This window comes from Stegastes partitus, unplaced genomic scaffold (assembly GCF_000690725.1).
Source record: "Stegastes partitus isolate 25-593 unplaced genomic scaffold, Stegastes_partitus-1.0.2 Scaffold1000, whole genome shotgun sequence".
NCBI classification, from domain to species: Eukaryota; Metazoa; Chordata; class Actinopteri; family Pomacentridae; genus Stegastes; species Stegastes partitus.
In genome coordinates this window covers 21,393-41,322 of record NW_007578731.1, presented here as the reverse complement: position 1 = coordinate 41,322, position 19,930 = coordinate 21,393, and the positions used below count along the sequence as shown (strand labels likewise).

The 19,930-nt window shown below is 44.6% G+C and overlaps 1 protein-coding gene across 1 annotated transcript in view; it reads right to left on the bottom strand.

Moving 5' to 3' along the window:
- The window catches only part of LOC103366974 (protein Shroom2-like), a 21,436-nt gene continuing 1,506 nt past the window's right edge, over window positions 1-19,930 (bottom strand). Inside the window, exons 2-11 of the mRNA XM_008294851.1 lie at window positions 10,794-10,895; window positions 10,444-10,461; window positions 9,696-9,818; window positions 7,267-9,607; window positions 6,900-6,955; window positions 3,567-4,181; window positions 1,896-2,348; window positions 1,148-1,322; window positions 746-1,018; window positions 1-273 (exon numbers count right to left, since the gene is read on the bottom strand). Of these exons, the coding sequence (XP_008293073.1) occupies window positions 1-273; window positions 746-1,018; window positions 1,148-1,322; window positions 1,896-2,348; window positions 3,567-4,181; window positions 6,900-6,955; window positions 7,267-9,607; window positions 9,696-9,818; window positions 10,444-10,461; window positions 10,794-10,895 (4,429 nt within the window). The remainder of the gene's footprint in view (window positions 274-745; window positions 1,019-1,147; window positions 1,323-1,895; window positions 2,349-3,566; window positions 4,182-6,899; window positions 6,956-7,266; window positions 9,608-9,695; window positions 9,819-10,443; window positions 10,462-10,793; window positions 10,896-19,930) is intronic.

Here is a 19,930-nt window from a genome sequence, read left to right as displayed (position 1 = left end):
TCAGAGCGGCGGCCGCTGCTCCAGCGGCAGACTGTCCACCAGGCACTTCAGCTGCTCCTCGCCCAGCTTGATCTTGTCCTCCAGCTTGCGCTGCTCGATGATGAGGGCGGACTTCATCTTGACAAAGTGTCTGTAGTCGTCGAGGCTCTCGGCGTCCAGGTGAGCCTCCATGATGCCCGAAACCAGACGCTCGCGGCGGTCCAGGTTCTCCTTCAGCTCCTTGGCGTCTTCGTGCTGCCGCATCAGCAGCTTCCGCTTCTCTGTCAGGGTTCGCTGATGGAGGAAGTATGTGAGTTATTATTAGCTGAAACCAGAAGTTTACTGTATAAGAAGATATAAAACCTTTATTTTTTTCTCACTATTTGACATGAAATCAGACTAAACGTTTCCTGTTTCAGCTCAGTCAGGATCACCAACATTATCTCTATTTGATAAACGCCAGAATAATGAGAGAGAGGATTTTTCATGACTTTCTTCAAAGTCAGAAGTTTACGTCCACTAAGATCCTTCAGACTACCTGGGAAAGCCCAGATGATGATGTCATGGCTTTGGAAGCTTTTGATAGGCTCATCGACAGCGTTTGAGTTGCTTCGACCTCAAACACAAAAATCTAAAGAAATCCGCCAAGATCGTTTCTGCTAAAAAATGATATGAGAAGAGTGACAGTGAACCTAAAGGGTAAATCTACAAATAGCTAAACAGTGAGTTAATGAAGCTTTGTCCTTCTCCCGACCAGTGTGGTTACCTTCTCCTCCGGCGGGGCTTCGTCCTCCAGGCTGTTGAGGGCGTTCTCCACCCGGGCCAGCCGCCCCGACAGCGACAGCAGCAGGCTCACCACCTTGTCCAGGTCGCCCACAAACATCCGGAACTTGTCGAGCTGGTTGGGCTGACAGAGGCGCTGCACGGTGGCCTCCACCTCGCGACCCAGAGCCTCGTTGTCCTCCACGTCCTCCTGCAGGCTCTGACGGGCCTCTCGCAGCACCTCCAGCTTCCTCGCCAGGCTGGAGATCAGCTCTTGCTGCAGAGGGAAGCAGAAGACATTAAAAAAGAAATTTAAAAATGCTTTTCTACAGACTGCTTTCTTTTCTCCTTCCTCTGAGACTGACAGGCTGAGCTCTGCACATGCAAGTTAATTCACGAGTTTCACCTTTTTACTGGCCAGGTCCACATCCAGCTCATCCTCAGAGTCCTGCTCCTCCAGCTGCTCCTGCATGTCCTTCATCTTGATGAGGAGCTCGGCTTTGGGAGCCGATGTGTTGTAGTAGGAGGAGCTGGGAACCAGGGAGGCAGCCGCTGACACTGACACCTCGTCCTCCTCCCTCCTGACACACAAACAAACAGGTAAACACAAGGTCAAAGGCTCGGAGGCATCTCACCTGTCTGGAGAAAAACAGAAGAAAAGTCCTGACTCTAAATGTGTTTCTCTCAGAGACTCACTAAAAGACGGCTGATGTCTGAAGGTCCTTCTCTTAAAAACAAGAACTTCTGACTCCAAGACAAACAGTCGGATGATTTATTTCCCCACATATATAAGACGAAACAGTAAAATAAAGACTTACAACAAATTTTCTGGTTTAAAAATGAGACTATTTTGCAGAGTATTTTAAAATCTGTTCCACCAAATGAAACTTTCTTGAGAAGCAACTCCAACATTTGTCCAGCAGAGGGCAGCGTGGGCTGAACATGAACCCAGCCTCGGCCTGGTTTGATTAAAACAACAGAAAAGCTTCCTATTTGGTTCCAGAAATCTAACCGGCTGTTAAAATTGTGAAATCAGACGATGAATTCCAGCATTCAGATAAAGAAGTGCACGATGGAGGTCAGAGGTCAGTCAGCCCCAAAAACAGCTTTAGCATTGGAAGTGTGAACTTAATATTGTTGCTGTGGTTTCCCACCTGGGGGACGAGGTGGGCAGCCTGGAGCCGGCGGAGGCCCTCCTGCGCTGCTGGGCCCCCTCCAGGATCTGCTCCTCTGGGGGGAACAGTCCCTCCATCAGGTCCATGGTGGTCTTCCTGCCACTCTGGTCCAGGATGTCCACCAGGGACTTGTCTTTACCCATAATGTCCCTGGCCAGCTCCTCCCTCTTGGCGTCCTCTTTCCAGCGTTCTGCATCAGCCGGCTCCTGGTCCGGCTGCTGGCGGGTGTAGGCGCTGAACAGGGAGGAGGCCGGGCGCTCGGCGGCGCTCAGGGAGGGGAATCGCGGCGGAGGCTCGAAGACGCTGCAGGCGTCGCCGCTCTGAGGCAGGTAGGCCCGACCTTCCCGCTCCGAGCTGCTCTCGGCGTGGACGATCCTCACCGGGACTTTCCTCACCGGGCTGCTCACGTCCATCACCGGTTCATCCTCTGACCTGGAAGAAGCAAGTCTCAGGATCAAACTTAGAAAATCAGGTGTCGGCACAAATGGAAAAGTCTCATCAGACATGGCGTCGCAGCTGAGTGAAGTTCCCTCAACGGTTCGGTTCCAATCTAAAATAAACAGCTTGGTTAGTCAGCAACAATCAAGGTGAGCGTCTATGGAAAAAACAGGAGAGGGACGGTCACCTTCAGGAGCCGAACAACACAAGAAAACCTTTATTCCCATTTCTACATCACTGCTCAACAGCCAAACAGCTCAGTCGAAACTCTGACTGTGTCCTGCCACAGATCTGATCTAATATATTTCCTGCTTGTTTTTAGTTCTTGGAGCGTATTTGTGCAGCGTATGCATCGGTTTTCTAATCTGATCTTCTTCACTTGCACTAAATTATTCTAAATTTCTGGTTATGATTCATCATGTGTCCATTTCTTCTCTTATCTTGACTAATGTGGAAAACTCGCCACACAATTTGTTTCACTTTATCCTAATTAAATGACACCATAATGCTCTTTTAAGCAAATATATTTTCAAATGTTCACATCAAATCACTGAAACTATAAACGGAATAGCACCTGGATCCTCATAATTTTACTTATTTTCAAAATCAGCCACCTGTGAAATGTTAAGTGCAAAATGAAAGCAAAAATCTTATTTATTCTTTTTAGCCTCTCAGCATATTGCAACTGCATGCCTTGCTCACAGGTATTCTGCTGGGGGGAGGAATCCACTTTAAGATGAGCTGCACCAATAAATAAACATGCATTACTCTAAATAAGTCACACTTTCATAATGTGGGGATACAGTCGGTTAAAAAATGTACCTTTTAATACACATCAGAGCCGCATACAGCAGTCAAGACTGTAATGAAAGGACGGATCTGAACTGCAGAGGAAGTCATGTGGCTTTAACAAAATTACAGCCTCCACTTTGAACACAATCAAACTCTGATCTTTTTTCGTTTTTTTTTTTCTCCAGCATTTTACATTTCAGGAACGTGCAGCTTCTGGCTCATTCGTGCAACTTACAAATTTGTGTTAATTCAGATCAAACTGTTCCGTTCGAGTCTGTCTTTCTGCACCGTCACTTTTCTCTCTTGCACTTGTTTACCTCCAGCTACGACTCCAAGCTTCCTCTGCTGCAGCACAAGGGAGCAGCTTTACATAACAAGGGGCAGCGAGGAGACTTGGAGCTCTGCGGCTAAGCTGCTTACCTGAGCGGTGAGTCGTCCTGCACGGACACAGCGGGCGGTTTGTCGGTCAGCCTCAGCGGCGCAAACTGTGGCGAAGGCGACCGAACCCGATCTGCGGAAGGAAGCGGCAGAGCGGCCGTGGAGGTGGGAAACGGGGATGAAGAACGGGAAGGCGGCGGCTCCCTCTCCCCCTCGTTTTCTTCGCCTCCTTTACTCGCGTCTGGTCCAGGCGTCCTGCTGAGGCGAGGGGAGCCGGCCGGGGTGGGGCCGGAGGAGGAGGCCGGGGCAGCGCCACGGGGCTGGGTGTCAGCAGCAGCGCCGGACACAGGCTGGAGAGCTGCCGGGTCTGCCTGGGCGCCAGCGAGGAATTCCTGGGAGAAGGATGTGGTTTCTGGGCCTAAATGGGGCCTGGGTGGCGGCAGGAGGCTCTTGGTTTGCGGAGGCTGGGCCGGGAGCTCGGAGCCAGGGTTGGGGCTACGAGGCCCAGCGGAGAGCGCGGTGTGGGAGGGATTGGCAGAGTCTGGTTTGGTCCTGTGGTCGGAGAGGCCTGGGACGAGGCCATCGTTTCTGGGGGCCGATGAGACCGACTGTGGGCTGTGGTCAGGCTCGTAGCGCAGCCGGCTCTCCGCCTTCCCTCTGGAGGTCAAAGTAAAGACAAACCTCGTCAATATTAGACGTCAAAGAGGCATCAAGACAGTAAATACACACCTGCAAAAATATAGAGAATCAAAGCACAAGGAACTTTTAAATCTGAGATTAACAGAACTTAATTCCCCGTTATTCACTGATTCTGGAACAACTTATTTCATTTTGGACATTATTTTGTCTCCCACATGTTAAATAATTCTCCATTGTACAAAATTATTCTTCATATTGTAGCAGTTAGCTCAAGTAAAAAATGACAGGTGGAAAGTCAAGTTTTTAGGTGTTTATAAAGAATAAGGTCAAGCAATAGACTCATTTAATCTGTCTTTCATAAAGGTGTTAAGGAATGGTACATACAGCCGTGAGCAAACGTTTCCATTCACCTATAAAGACCAAGCACACCACTGAAATCGTGAGTTTCCAGTGACTCCAATTTCAAAGTTGGATTTCTGTGATGGAATCACTGAAACACATGCGTCGTGCATTTTGGTTCTTTCATAGTTCTTTTGGAAATATGACAAAATCAGCCGTGCCAACAAAATCTAATACAGCAATGCTAACATATGGTTAAATGTCCTTTTCACCTTATCGAGGCTCTTTTGGTAGCTGTCCACAAACCTCTGGTGGTATCTCGGGACGCTTCATTTGTTGGCTTTCGACTCAGACTGGTGTCTTTGTCACAGTCCACAGGGTCTCGATGGGGTTTAGTCAGGGCTTTAGGGAGACCAGTTTAAAATCTTAATTCCAGCCTGATGGAACCATTTGTTTACAACTTTGATGTGTGTTTGAGCTCATTGTCTTGTCCAAACATCCAACTGTGTCCAAGATCAACCTTCTGCTGATGGTTTTAGGTTTTCCTAAAGAAGGATCCTCCTTCTTCATTGTTCCATTTACTTTGTGTGAAGCTCCAGGTCCACTGGCAGCAGAACAGAACCAGAGCATGATGCTGCCACCTCCATGCTTGACTACAGGTTTGGTGTTCTTGGGCTTAAAGGCCTCAACTTCTCTCCTCCAAACTTATTTCTTTTCAATGTGGGAAGATAGCTTAATTTTTGTTTCATCTGTCCACAGAACTTCCCTCCAGAATGTGTTTCATGGACTCCATCATAGAAAATTCAGAGTTACAAGAGTCAGTGGAAACTCAGACTGACATGACATACATGGTCTTTACAAGTGGATGGAAACTTTTGTTGTTTTGTGTTGATACAGGCAAGACATTGGACATCAACATGACATGAGTCAGAGGGGATTTTTTTTTTCCCCAGAGTCAAACCACATCTCTGAGGACAAAAACAAGTCTGTAACTCTGAGGATTTTAGTACATCCAGTACATACAGAGTAGATAAAATTATCGCTCCTCAGCTTATTTTGCAAACTAAGGCTCAAGATAAACACTGATGTACAAAGAGAACAAGAGGATGTTCATGTTGACTCATGGGTTTATCGGAGTGACATGACTGGACACTCCGCCTGTTGACTTGTAGGTTTGGGAGAATTTAGTGATGCCTGGTCAGAGCGAGGGCGACACAGTTCAGGAAACCTGAGCCACGAGTTTGAAAACCAAACACTGAGGTTGGATTACATGTGAGCTCAGACACAGACAGCAGCAGACACTTGTTATGTAAAAGATGATTTGATAACAGTTGATATTGTCAGCAATGAGCCTTTTTGTAAACATCACCGTTGCAAACATGACTTTTCATTTTGCATAAAAGTGCTGAATTCTCTGCCAAGACAATTCACTTTTGTATTATTACTCAGTTCAAAACTTGTTTTGTTGTTACAGTTTGATCTGGATAGAGAACACCTCTTCACCGGGCTGCTTGGTCTGGACTGTGGTATGAGGAGGAAAACTGAATTCAGTTTTTGAAATGATATTCTGGATACGACTCCCCATTAAAAAGGTGCATAGTGTAACACTAGAAAGAAAGAATTTGAGAAGCACTTTAGCTGACGCCTCTTAGTGAAAGGTATGCTGACAGATGAGGCTGAATTTCGTTTTTACTGAAAGGTGTTTATGTCGCACCAACAAAGGAGCCACTGCTGTGGATTAATTTCAACGTTTACCCAGACACTGATCACGTATGCAGCAGATAAGTTGTTCTTTGTCAGCAGCGGCTTAAGGACAAACTGATACACTCCCCGCCCGCCGTAAATCTCCTGAAACTGGACGGACACTTTTGTAAATCTGGGTGTTGTTTATGACTGGATTCCAGGAGATACTGTTCACCTCAACATGAGCTCCAACAGCAGAAGATAAAGTTGTAAAAAGGATCTAGTGTGTCGGAAAACGATCACTTCCCTTCAGCTTAGGAAACCTGAAAGGAGAAACTGAGACCTGTTTTCTTTCTGCACGAAGATCTCACAGACCAACTACATTCCACATTTACATGAAACTCTTCTTTTTGTGAGATGTTCCAGAGAAACTGACAAGTCAGAGTGATCCAGAAGGCGTCTGGTATTTCTTTACAACACACACAGAAAGTGCAGCGTTCACCTGCTTGACTTTTCTTTGACCTGGTTCATTTGGGTATTTTATTGCACTAAAATTCTATTGGAGCATTAAACTCAGTAGACGGAAACTCAAATGACAGAAGGAAGAAAAATTATTCACTAACTCTACTCTACTCTATATTTTGTTTTGTTTTTTAATGCAGTTTTTAGTTTCTTTGTTTTAATGCAATTTTAAGTGGTAAATCTTAGTTTTACCTGCTGGTTAAACTGCTCTGCTGGGCTTGATGGTCTCCCCATGAGGAAGGAATATTCTGCAAGAGAAAAGCAAAGTTTAAGGTTTTGTTTCTTTGTTTTCTCAACAATAAACAACAGTATTAGTTCCTGTTTAAACAATGTATTAAACTATGATCTTGTTGTCATCTAAAGGAAAGACAGCAGAGGCGTACTGTTGATTTATTTGAATCCCAAATTTTCCATTATAATAAACAGTAGGTTAAAGTTGCTCAAGACCTGGATCTAAACCTTAACTAAAGGCAGCAGATTACAAAACAGCAGTATAAGTGGTATATGTCCTAACTCTTACAACTCTTTTAGTCATTCTGAAACATAAAACCCCACATACTTGTGTGTAGAAGTCTGCAGAGGGGGAAGATCTGGATCTCTCATGGACGCAGATGGCCTTCTCCTCGGCACCTGCATCTAAGATGTTCTCCGCTGAGTGATACCTCCCTTGCGTCTTGGCTTCCGTTGACTTCTTCTGCTTGTTCCATGTGGCCTGGTACTCAGCAAAGGTCCCGAGCCTCTGCTGCTCTAGTAACACCTGCTTATGTCCAGGACTGAGGTGGTTGGGGTCTGTGGATGGGTTAGCCTCCTCAAGCTCTCTAGAGGGAGATCTCTCTTTGGGTTTGCCTGTCTCATCGAGTTCTGTGCTCAAGTTTGCACTCTGACCTGACTTGAGTACAGGCCTGGAGAAGGCCGGTTTGGCCTCAAAGAACTTCCTTCGTTCCCCAAATGAGCCTGTTTGGGATTCTCCCTCCACTCCCACTTTGTCTATCTTGTCAGGCTCTGAAAAGGAGTGTGTCCTCTTCGCCAGGTGGAACCGTTTACGTCCTCTAATGCGTCCATTGGAGGTTCTAAGTACCGGCGCCTCTGGTCCCAGAGGCTCTAAGTCTCGTCTCTGGAAGGAGGTGGCCTGGAGGACCCTGGCCTGTGCCTCTTTTAAGTGGTCTTTGTAGGTAGTTGAGAAGGAGACACTGGAAGACGTAGATGCCTCAATGGATCTCCACTCCTCTGTTTCCTCATCTTCTGCATCACAAGTCAGAGTTGCAGCACTGCGGCTCTTTTGTAGTTGGGCCCGCTTCTGCTGGATCTCCTTGCGGAGGGTGGTGGCGTAGCGGTCACTGCGGCGATTTGCTTTTCCACTGCCGGTAGCCATGGTGTCACTGGCGTCCTGGGTTGGCATCACATTTGTGGTAGAGGCTACTGATTGCCTCTCCGCAAGACTCCTACTCTCCTGGGCCAGGGAGTGAAGAAGTGGGGTTTTCAGGGGGGATATTCTGTTGTCTTCTTGAGGTACCCAGGGGTCTTGGTGCCTTGAAATACTAATCTTATGATCATTACTTTGATGTGTTGCGTATTGTCTTTTCACGTCATTGGAGTGTCCTTCACCTCTCTTTGCAGGGTCTTCTGGGGTTCGGCTTTGAACAGAATGTTCAGAAGTCTGGTAGTCGTAGTGTAGACCATTCCCCAAATGGGAATGGCCATTGCGCTCCTTATTTTCACAGTAAGGCATCTGGGACTGAGGTAGAGAGTACTTTGCCTTAACGTTTGTCTTCATGAAACTTTGAAAGCCTGCTTCATTGCTGTTTACCCAAAGGGGTGTTTCTGTTTCCCCCCTCCAACCTTCTGACTTGCCCTGCCAGGCCTTGTGCTCAGCAGTCTGGATCGAATGCTTATTTAGGCCTTGCCAGTATCTGTTGTGCCTCCCACTCTCCAGGTTTGGGTTTGTGGCAAAACTCGTCATCGACGCTGTAGAGTTTCGTATCTGTTTGCGACTGAAAGCATTTGTGGGCAGATCCTGGAGGCTGCGGTAGTAGCTTCCTACGCTTTGAGTCTTAGTGGGAGGAGCTGTTCTTGTCTGCAAGTAGAAGGGGCTTTCGTCACTGTATTGCCTCTGGTGGGCAGGTACTTGGGTATAATGAGACTGCCTGACGTCATTGCTGGACAAAGAGAAGAGTTTGTTGGGATGCAGCTGGTTGTGGTTGTGATCAGCTGCCGTGTTGGGATGGAGCAAGTCTTTGGTGGGCAAAGGGTTGAAGCTACGTCTGGCCTCTGAGGTTTTTTCCTGGTGAGATCTGAGGCCATTCTGGTTGTTGCTTTCGGTCAGTTTTTCAATGGATCTGCCATGGCTCTTTGCTGGACCACCAGGCCCTTCAGAGTAAGGGAACACCTTTGTGGCTGCAAAACTGTCACTGCGCAGGGGAGGAGGGGGAGGAGGAGGTGACTGGGACTTTTTCTTTTCTGGTACCTGCCACACTGGACCAATGCTTGGCCTCCCTGCAAAGGAAACCCGTGAGGCAGGTTGCTCCTCGGCCCTTGAGCCTTCCCAGCCTCCATTCCCCAGTGTTGGCTGCAGGTACCTGGGCCGCTCAGTCTGCTGAGGTCCTTCATTCTGAAGGCCCTTGAAGAAAATGTTCTCAGTGCTGGTACCCTTTCTACCAGATGTGCTGGGGTCAAGAACAGGAGGACTGGAGCCGCTGGAGAAACAGCTGAACCCAGAGTCTCTTTTGCCTCCTGGTCCAGAGAGCGGCTCAGCACTGCTGATGTATTTAGTTGGGGAAAGACAACCTGGTGGGTAGGGATGGGAGGGACGCTCCAGTCTCTCCATGTTGTTCACTGAGCTGAACTGACTGGTTAGCTGATGCTGGTTGTTCTGGTCCCCTTGAGTGGTTGACTCTTTGGGCCTGGAGTGAATCATCAGAGGAACAAAACAACTGCTTTAGTTTGATGACTGTATTTTCTGCTCTGTTTATTGCCGGGTAAAAAGCTCACCTTGCTTCATGTTTTGGCTGCCAGACTGGTGCTGGGTTGGCCTCTCTCCCGGCCGGCTCGGAGTCCTCTTCTGTCAGCTTGGAGGAGTGCCAGGAATGGGGCCGCGAGCCTGGATCATTCTTCCTGCAAGGCAGAGAGGCAACAGAACACTTTACACAATGAGTATTTGACATCTCTGCTTCTTTGGCATTTTCCAAACCCTTTCAGGAGAAGACAGATGGCATGATTTTGCAGAGTTCAATAGTTTAACATGTACCAAGCACGAATATCCTTCTCCTCCATGGGCCCACTCTATCACCAAAGGATGTTACTTCAAATACTGTAGGAAGTCCCACTACTAAGTCCACAGAGACTTTTTCAATAAAAAAACAAAAACAACCTTCCTTCCTTTTTCTTTCTTTCAGTCAGACACACAGTTAGTTGACTGGGTTTGTCCTGGAGGTTTTGGCACCAAACAACCAAAGAAACATTTGCATATGAACATCCATATTTAAAAAAAAACCTGACTAAACACATCAACTAAGACTTTGATATTCTTGCATTTTGATGACAATAAATAAGAAGACTCCATTGACAACTCCAGTCCGCTCCATTGTGGACCACAGTTGCATTAGTGTACATATCGAGACCTTTTCCTATACATGGGCTTCTTCTGGTCAATAAGTCACCATCCACACCTTGATAAGAACCTCACAAAGGTCAACTAATAGCGTTTGTGTTATTTTGTTTGCATCAAACTTGCACATACCCTTTGAAGCGGTTCTTCCTGGAGCGCATGTTAAAAAGGAAAAGAATTACACATGTTCAACAGAATATACACTGTACTGGGTTTGCACAACATAGTAGCATCAGGGAGAGAAATATTATATTGGGTCAACTTCACAACATGTTAACATGAAGAAAACAAACACAACATGACAGGACTGATTATAGCAGCACAAATGTGCAAAGTACAACTATTTACTTTGGACAACTAACACCACACACTGCAAACACGACAACAGAAAGCACAGCGTATAAACCCGACCACAAATCACTTGGGTTCACCATAAACTACCAGTAAGGACGACTAGACGAGGCGAGCTAACGGGATGGTACCTCATGGAGCTTCGCAAAATCTTGGTGAGAAAGCTCCTCGCCACATGAACCTCAGTTTCTGACGGCATTGTGCTTGGCGATACAACGTCAACCATTTTAGCCCTGATGGGCAGCGAATGAGGAATGCAGAGAAGGGAGAAGGAGGAGGAGGTCATGTTGGTGTTAAATCACAACAAAGGGTGACAAGAATTACACAAATCACGTTTTTCAGCTTTTTGAGTCAGAAGCACAAAGCAGATGATGTGAAGGGCAGTAGTTGAATGCAAGTTGGGCAACAAATAAACACAGTTTAATTATTAATTTCCAATAAAACCAATCAATTTACTCCCAGATAACCTTTGAACTTTAACTTTACAACCAAGATGTAGATTCAATTCACCACATTCTGCAGATTTCCCTGCAAAACGTCGAAAATGTCAATCAGGCAGGTGTTTAGTGCCGACAGAGCGCATTTGACTGGCTGTTGGATCCGATGCCTCTGATTGTGAAGGGCTTTCACAACAAGAGGAGGTAGCTCTGTCACCGCCATATGGCCTCGGCAGAGCTTAGCTGCTTAGCTTTTGGATACCCAGAGTGAAACGAAATCTTACCCCCAACCTCCACACACTGCTTGACATCCAGCTGATTAAGTGAATCAATTCCCCTTCACAGACGTACGATGAACATACAGACGCCTTAATGTTTGACAAACGACACCGAGAAGGATGAATGTGCGTTTGGGGGGCTTTTTGAAAGGTTTCGGGGAAGTTGTCCAAGTTCAGATGTCAGACAGAAGCGAAATGCCTCGACCAGATGAGAGTTCACCTGCCCTAATTGAAACTTTAACCCTGCCGGGCCACGATGGAGACGCCACATTCTTTCAACAAAGGAATGCAGGGAGGTATTTCCCCTCCCTGCCGTACCCTCACTTCAACTGGGACATCTTTATTGGCCATCTCCCAGCAGTCTGGGAGTCTCTGAGATGGAATAAAGAAAGTGTGACGCCTTCCATCATCTGGTGTCTTTATTGTCGTCGGTTTGTTGCACACAATCCCTCAGGGGAGAGCAGAAATATGTGGTGCCAACAATGTCAAGGTGATTTTACCCTTTGGCCGACTTGTTTCTGTGTTAATCTCGTTTTCTTTAATTACAGCAAGGATAGAGGAAGGCATACAGCGAAGAAATATTAAAGGAAAGGAAGATATTCCAACGTAACCAGTGCATAGTTGCTGTAACGTTTGCTTTGTATTTGTAGAACGAAGAGAAAAAAGAAAGGTGAAGAGCTAAAATGTGACTTATTTTTTATTTACTTATTCTTTGTTTGCTTTTCGCTGTGTAGTTCGGTGACAGAACTTTTAATGTTATCCGGGTCAATAAGAACAATTTCTGGGTTTATAAAGAGTTGAAATAAGAATTTAGGATTTGGAGATGAACTGCTGGAAATCGGTGCCCCGGTTGGTTGAATTTTGTGTTTGCTTGAACACAAAGTTATAGATTTTGCAGCTGCCTTGCTGTGGACAGAGGATATATTTGTACTATAATTGAGTGCAATCCTCATTTTACCTTAAAGTTATTGTCAATTTCTAGGATTTTTTCTATGACCTTACAGCTCCACACTTTTTTTTGCTCATTATAAAACTTTCCCACTAATTCCAGGATTTTCTAATCAAACATTTAAATCCAAATATATATATTTTTAAATGTATTTTGCACACAAAAGAAACCTAAACACGCCAAAGTCCAAAGGTTCAGGTGGCTGTTGTACAATAAGTCATGTCTTGCAGCATTTTGATGGCAAAAATAAGTTCAGGTGGACAAAAACTTAATTTTCTACTGAAGTCAAAGTCCTGCTGTTGTGTTTCTGCGCCACTCTGAGCTCTCCGGATGCTTTCACGAGGAATTTTAGACGTTTTTTTGTGTCAGCATCTCATTTTTGCATTAAAATAAGAGTAGATTTAACTATTGTAACTCCAGAACAGAGAATGAAGAGTTTAAGCTTCAGTCTCTGCTTTGCTCTGCTCTTTGTTTCCAGCATGTTTATAAAATTAACATAATTTCCTCTTGACAGTAACTTCTGCAGAATACAACAGTCCACATTTTTCTTTTCATCTCTTTCATTCATTGAAGCTTAAATCCATCGTTTTGAAAGAGTTTTCCACTTCATCCCTTCAAAGCACAGCATCCGGCAGCGCTTCTGCATCCTAAACAAGCTCAACATGTGAGACGACAACAGCAGCAGAAAGCGGTCATCGGTGTTTATCCCAACCTCGAACTCCAAAACCTTCCCTCCCCTCTGTTCAATGTGACACAAAAAGTGAGAGTTGCGTTGCCTCCAAACAAGCTGCCGCACAATGGAAATGCAAATGTCTCTTTTTCTAAAGCGCTGAGGGGTCTATTGTCAGGGGATACAGCTGGTCTGTCACAGATATTCCACAGGGGAGGAGACGCCACCGTTCGCTCCCAGGAAATACGAGCCGGACTCCGTTCATTCACGACGACGACGACAACTACGCGTGAAACCCAACACACAGCTGACCCAGTTGGCGTCGGTCACGGTGAGGGTTTGCAGTAAAACAAGAAACAGACGCTTGATTTGGGACTGATTTCGTGTTTGAAGGCATTAAAAGCGACCGTGCACACGATGAAGTAAACAGAACAGAAGCAAAATAGGAAAACAAAAGAGAAAATAAATAGAAACAACGATTATTACGCAATATAAATTAAAATTATTCTTCTAGTCCATGTGTACTTATTTACAGTCTCTTTGGAGTCTATTTGTGATCAATTTCAGCCTGTTTGGGGCCATTTCCAGTATATTTGTTGTCATTTTCCATCTTTTCGTGGTACTTTCCAGTATATTTGTTGTCATTTCTCATAATTTGTTGTCACTTCAGTCTCTTTGTGATAATTTTTAGTCTATCTGTGGTTGTTTCTAGTCCCTTTGTGGCCATTTTCAGTCTCATTTAATCTCAGTAAAGTCATTTCGAGTCTTTTTGCTACTCGTTACTCATTTTTGGTCTCTTTGTTGCTGATATTCATCAGTTTTAAGGTGTTCTCAAACTCTTTATTGTCTATTTGTTGTCATGTCTTCTAGCAGAATTAGCATACAAGAAGAATCTGTTCTCATGCAAAAAAAAAAAGACCTTCTCAGCCTCTTCATGTATTTGAGACTTTTCTTATGCAGCCATGAAGAACCAGATATAAAGAAACTTCCACGACTTCACTGGAGTAGAAAAACTCTGATTGAAACGCACCAACGTTGGAGGTTTCTGTGTCTCAAACATCCCTTACTTGACAAAGAAAGGAAAAAGCAGGCAGCAGGAGCAAAAACTAAAACCTCTTTCACTGCAGATCAACATGTTTAAATCTACTTCTGGTTCCAGAAAGAACAGGTTGGATTATTAGCACTGCACGGGCAGATTTCTGGCTTCTTTAAAGAAAACAAGGACCACATTTAAGAATAAAATAATAACACGAGGATGCTTTGCGCTGCTCAGTGACTTGCTTCGCTAAGTTTTAATGAAAAGGAGGCAAAATGTGTCAACTCACCAACTATCTGAGACAGTTTCCTGTTTGTTTGTCTTTGCGCTGCTTCTCACCAGCACCCTCCTTCAAAAACACACAAAAAAGGCTGCACTTTGACACCAGCACTCCCATCAGCCTGACAGCAGCGAAAACTCTGAGGAATCTGGTAATTCCTCCTCCTCCTCCTCCTCCTCCTGCCAGTAGGAACAAACACACTCCACCTTGTGCTGCGCAGGAGATTTCCTCGGGGATTATAAAGGGGGATTTGAATCGAGGGGGAGGAGTTATTGTCCTGTCCTTGCTGTAATCTAGCGTTTGGGCTGTAAGTGGCCCTGCAGAGAGCCGCCGAGGCCGCTACGTAAACACCGTCACGGGAGAGAGAGATTAAAAGATTCAGGTCATAAAACGCAACAATAACTTTTTGGCTGCCAAAACAGACGGATGTTCGTTATTTAAAATAGTTTCTAATTGCGTTTACATTAAATTTGTGCCCTCAGAAAGTTCTTCAACAATGATACTTGTATTTATGTCCATTTATTTCTACAGGACATTCCTGAGATGTTTGCACTATCTTTGCTGCTATATTTCCCCACTGTGGGATTAATAAGTGCTTATTTTATCCTAGTTAAACATTTTTTAACCAACAAGTGGTTCTTATGTTGAACTTTTGTCATTTTCAACCAGTTTTTGACTCAGGTTGTTGTTATTGTGTCACATTCCATCACGTTTCTGTACAACCGAACCCACACGTTTACACACAACTCCTTCACCTATTCTGTAATTTTTGTACGACTTTTAAGCAATGTGCAATCCCACACTGCTGTTTTTATAGTTCTTAATACACCCAAAACAAGCTGTCCCACTGTGCTCGTAGATACACTTCTACTAGATTTTTTATATCTTCCACCACACATTTAAAAATGTAGTCTGATGTCGTGGATGCATCAACAGCAGCTCAGTTCTATTCATCGCAAACGCTGTGCAACGACAACAAAGGAATGTTTGGATTAATTCTGTTTTGTCAGATACCAGCCGACGTCAGACTGAGGAGGAGGCTGAGTGACTCCTTCACTGCATCCAGGGGAGGAGAAGCTGCAAGCTCGGCCAGACTTTAAAATACAAATCATGTGTTTAAAGGGAGGCGACTGGTCATAATACCCACTCGGTTGTTTGAATGATGGCCTGGATTTATTTTAAGTCTCAAGAATCCAGGGGGAGGCATTCCTCTTCTGCACAAGATGGACCAATCGTATCCCGTCTCCTTCAGTCAACAGGTTGTTTTAAAACAACAAGGAAGGTAAAAGTTCATGACTTTAAAAAGCGCAGCTGATCCTTTCTAACTGACAGCTGCACGTTAGAGCTGTTAAACTTCATATATTTAAACATGACGTTGTGTTTTAGTGCATTTAGGTCTGACACTGTCCCATAATGCAGGTTTTCTACATCACCAACTCAATACATGCCAGGTTTCCACGGCAACGCGATGCACACAGTGTGTGAGGCTGACTCTACACGGCTTTATTCGGTGGTTTCAGTGACGTCCAGATCAACAGGTTTCCAAACAAAACATGAGAATCTGAATCACTCATAGAGAATCGTCAGGAAACAATTCGGCAAAAAGGAGACGCTTCTCAGAGTCGATTTAAATCTAAACTCTGAACAGAACCTGTTCTGAATCAAGTTAACTTGCTGCATCAGTTACCATAGTAATGTGGCTGTGCAGCATCAGTTACCATGGTGATCTAGCTGTGCAGCATCAGTTACCATGGTGATATGGCTCTGCAGCATCAGTTACCATAGTAATGTGGCTGTGCATCATCAGTTGCCATGGTGATCTAGCTGTGCAGCATCAGTTACCATGGTGATCTAGCTGTGCAGCATCCGTTACCATGGTGATCTAGCTGTGCAGCATCCATTACCATGGTGATATGGCTGTGCAGCATCCGTTACCATGGTGATATGGCTGTGCTGCATCAGCTACCATGGTGATCTAGCAGGATAAGCGAGTGCCAAACCCCTACTTTAGGCTCTACATTCCTCACTAACCCACTACTGTCGCTTCGTAGTTCAGATCTCTGCTGCCTCCAGTAACAGATCCACCCTGGAAGGCTGCAGATGAAGATCTGTTCTCCTGATGAAAGCAACACGAGAACCTATAAGAGACTTCAGCCAGAAACTGATTATCTCTTTTTGGCCCTTGAACACTTTATTTACTATATTTGCAAACACGTGTGGTGGTTGTTGTTGTAAGTGATGTACAGCAGGATATTCAGACATGGCGCTAAAGCTTGATTCCACATCACTCCTTCCTCCTCTGACTACTTCCTCTGTCCTTTCACCTGCAGCTGCTATCCGACAGGCACATGTTGCTGATTCACCAGCTTGCTGGAACCCAAACAGCGGCAGCAGCCCGTGGGGCCGAACTCGCCCCGCCGAGCTCTAAACACACAATAGAAAGTGCCAGCGTCATCACAGCTGGGCTTATCGGTGTGTCACCGCCTGCACCGGCAACAAAAAACTAAAAAAAAGAGAAGCGCACTGCAGAGGAAAGTACAAACTTTGGCTCAGGCCAAACGTGAAGATGACCAACATCTGGAAACATCTGGCTTTGCATCGACGTATCACACACAGAGTTGACAGCAACACAATCTGCCACAACACAGGAGTTCCTGCTGTCATTACTGTAAATTTATATTTATATACAGCAAAGAAACACTAACAGAGGAAATCTGTTTTTCAGTCCTTTTTATGAAACTAACAAGCTGGTTTCTCTGCTGGTTTTTCCCCTTTTTCAGCTCTAAAGAAAAACTACCAGCAACAAAACAACAAGAAGTCAGAATTTAAAAAAAATATATATTTGTTTTTGGATCCAGCTTTTTTCTCAAGCATAAGCCACATTTTTGTGTCAGAACTAACAGGAAAACACATGGATTTCTGTCAAATAAGGCAACACAGAGTCATTTCCTTTAGACACCCTCCCAAAAGAGTCTATTCTGGGCCTGGAAAAACTTTAACAGTCGGCCAAGGATGAGATAAAGAAAGATAATTTACAAACTGAAGGAGTGTAAAAAATAATAAATATAAGCCTTTAAATCTCCACATGAGCTGATCTCTAATGCAGGTTAATGTGCTGCAGATTTATGAGTTCTAAAGGGTTCATCAACCTCGTGAATGATCTGTGCGAACATATTTTTTCAGTTTTAAGTGACAAAAGTCAGTATTTCCCCTGAACAGCTTCCATTAAATGCCCTTTTATGAATCACAGCTTAAAGATATAATTTGCCTTTTAAATTCACAGACATACGCAGAGTTTAACTTGAAAAGGACAGAAAAGCATTTACACCGTTTATCTCAACTTGTTCCTGATCTAATCCCGCTTGTCAGGGAACCGAATGATTCAATCAGAGGAGATGAAATTAAAAAAGAACAAGACACAAGACAGAGGGAAAGAGGAAGTACCTGGAAATCTTCTCTTTATCTCCTAAAAGCCAAACATGTCCAGCGAGAGGAAAGACAAACAGATAGCGGCTCGTTGGCCAAAGCCCCTGAAAACAATGAGCTCTGCTGATATGGCCTATCCCACTAAGCAGAGTCGACTCACCTAGGCAACCCGGACCGTACCACTCCTCCCGCTAACGGGGGAGGACGGCCGGGCTGCGGCGGCTCTCGGGGCGACTCAACGACCTCTCGTTTTTTAAATCCCTCGTCTTACATCTGGGCCGGAGTTCGCTGCCCAAACCCCGTCGGACCGAGAGTTGTCTCGGCAGAAGCGGGTCGTTGGACGCCGCCGCCGGCCCGCCTTTCCCCGTCGTTGACTCGACCCGCTCGGCAAAGCTCTGAGCCCACGCCTGTGGCTTTGCAACTAGTAATTGGATTCGAGCTTTAAGACTCGGTTAGGAGACGAGTTATAATTCTGACGGGACACACGTAGTGAATTCTGACAGGAAGTCCTCCAGAAAACCTCAGAAACAAGTTGGAGCTGCACTGATTTATGTCTGAAGGCACCGAACGCACATGAAGCAAAACAATAATGAATAAAAGTCTCTTTGTGGCTGTTTTTCATCAGTATATAGATGTTTTTGTGGTCGTTTCTGGTGCATCTGTCGTCATGTCCGCTCTCTTTATGGACATTTTTGGTCAATTTGTGGTCGTTTCTAGAATATTTGTTGTCGTTTCTCATGAATTGTTGTTGTTTCAGTCTCTTCATGATCATTTCTAGTCACTCTGTGACCATCTTTGTCTTATTTTTTTAACTCAATCAGGTCATTTCAAGTCTATTTACTATTTGCTGGACATTTTTGGTCTCTCTGTAGCTGTTTCCTGTTGATTCTCAGTCTCTTTGTGGTTATTTTTGGTCTATTTGTGGTCATTTCTTGTCTGTTTATGGTAACTTTCAGTTTCTTTGGTCAGTTCTAGTCTCTTTATGTACGTTTTTAGTCTTTTTTCGGTCATTTTTGGTCAATTTGTTGTAGTTTCTAGTATATTTATAGTCATTTCTCGTTAACTGTTGTTATTTCAGTCTCTTCATTAACATTTCTAGTCATTTTCTGTCCTTTTTTAGTCTATTTTTCGTCATTTTCAATCTCATTCGGGTTATTTCGAGTCTATTTGCTATTTGCTAGTCATTTTTGGTCTCTTTCTGACTGTTTTCTGTCAGTTTGCAGTTATTCTCAGTCTGTTTTTTTCCTATTTGTAGTAATTCCTCCTCTGTCTACGGTAATTCTTTAGTTTTTTGTTGGTTCTAGTGCCTTTGTGGTCATTTATAATCTATTTCCTGTCGATGTTCATGTCTTTGTGATCATTTCTTCATTTCTTTGTGGCCATTTTTTTTGAGCATTTATTGTTATTTTCAATCTTATTCTGGTCATTTTGAGTCTATTTACTATTTTACATGAATTAGAAAGTTTGGAGCTTTTTGCAGCTTTGACCACTAGAATCAAATTAAACTGCTGCTGTTTGCTGACTTATTTGTTGTTGTTTGACTCATTTTCTTAACTGAATATAATTATTTACTGACTAATTGTTGGTGCATAAAATGTCAGAAAACAGGTGAAAAAAAAGTTTGTTTCTAAAGTAAAACTGTCTAAATCTACAGATACTTGGTGAGCAATGACATAAAACAGAGAAAAGCAGCAGATTTACGTGTTTTTCTGGATAAAAACTTACCAGAACATCAGCTTTCCACTTTGCTGTGAGGCCTGTTAGATGAAGCAGGTTAACTGGGCTAAAGAAATCCACATGAGTCCCGGAGTCCCGGCTTTCTGGTTGAACCGGGGACTCGAGGACTCGGGGACAGAGGGGGACTCCTCTCACTCTAATTTACGAGTCATTATCTGCGCTCGTTGGCTTGAGCTCAGCTGCCTCCACAATAAAACCTTTTGTTTCAGCCTGAGGAGCAAACAAGCCGCCAGAGGCCCACGAGTGGAGCTCCGGCCGGATCCCCGTCCGCCAGGCCGAGAGGTCGGAGGAAACACGGCGAGATTCAAGCGCTCTCAGGACACGGCAGCTGTTTCTAGTCTATCGAGTCGTTTTTAACGTACTCGTCGTCATTTTTAATCTCTCTTGTGGTCATTTCTGGTCCATTTGTGGTCATTTGTAGTTATTTTTAGTCTCTTTCTGACAGTTTATTGTCT